The sequence below is a fragment of the Antrostomus carolinensis genome, unplaced genomic scaffold (genome assembly GCF_000700745.2).
Source record: "Antrostomus carolinensis isolate BGI_N321 unplaced genomic scaffold, ASM70074v2 scaffold34090, whole genome shotgun sequence".
In the NCBI taxonomy this organism is placed as follows: Eukaryota; Metazoa; Chordata; class Aves; order Caprimulgiformes; family Caprimulgidae; genus Antrostomus; species Antrostomus carolinensis.
In genome coordinates, this window is record NW_010289698.1 from 7,362 (window position 1) to 7,619 (window position 258).

The 258-nt window shown below is 62.8% G+C and overlaps 1 protein-coding gene across 1 annotated transcript in view; it reads left to right on the top strand.

Moving 5' to 3' along the window:
* HM13 (histocompatibility minor 13) overlaps window positions 1-86 on the top strand; it is a gene marked incomplete at both ends in the record, with an annotated part of 6,429 nt that extends 6,343 nt beyond the window's left edge. Inside the window, one exon of the mRNA XM_010171335.2 lies at window positions 50-86. Within this exon, the coding sequence (XP_010169637.2) occupies window positions 50-86 (37 nt within the window). The remainder of the gene's footprint in view (window positions 1-49) is intronic.
* Window positions 87-258: the final 172 nt, after the last annotated feature.

A 258-nucleotide genomic window follows, 5' to 3' on the forward strand; every position in this document is an offset into this window, starting at 1 on the left:
CGCAGCCTCTCTGTCACCGTGTCCCCTCACTGTCCCCTTCTCCCCGCAGGGATCTTCATTGCCTTGCTGCTGCGGTTTGACATCAGGTGAGTGGGCTGCGGGGAAGGGTCTCTGGCAGGTTGGATCTCGCAGCAGATTTGAGCTGCTTTTGTGGAGGAGAAAGGGGAAGGGGAAGCCAGGAGCACGGTCGTGTGCTTTCCTCCGGGGCTGGACGTGGGGATCCGGGACGGGGAGGGCGCAAAGGGAAGCTCCTGGCAG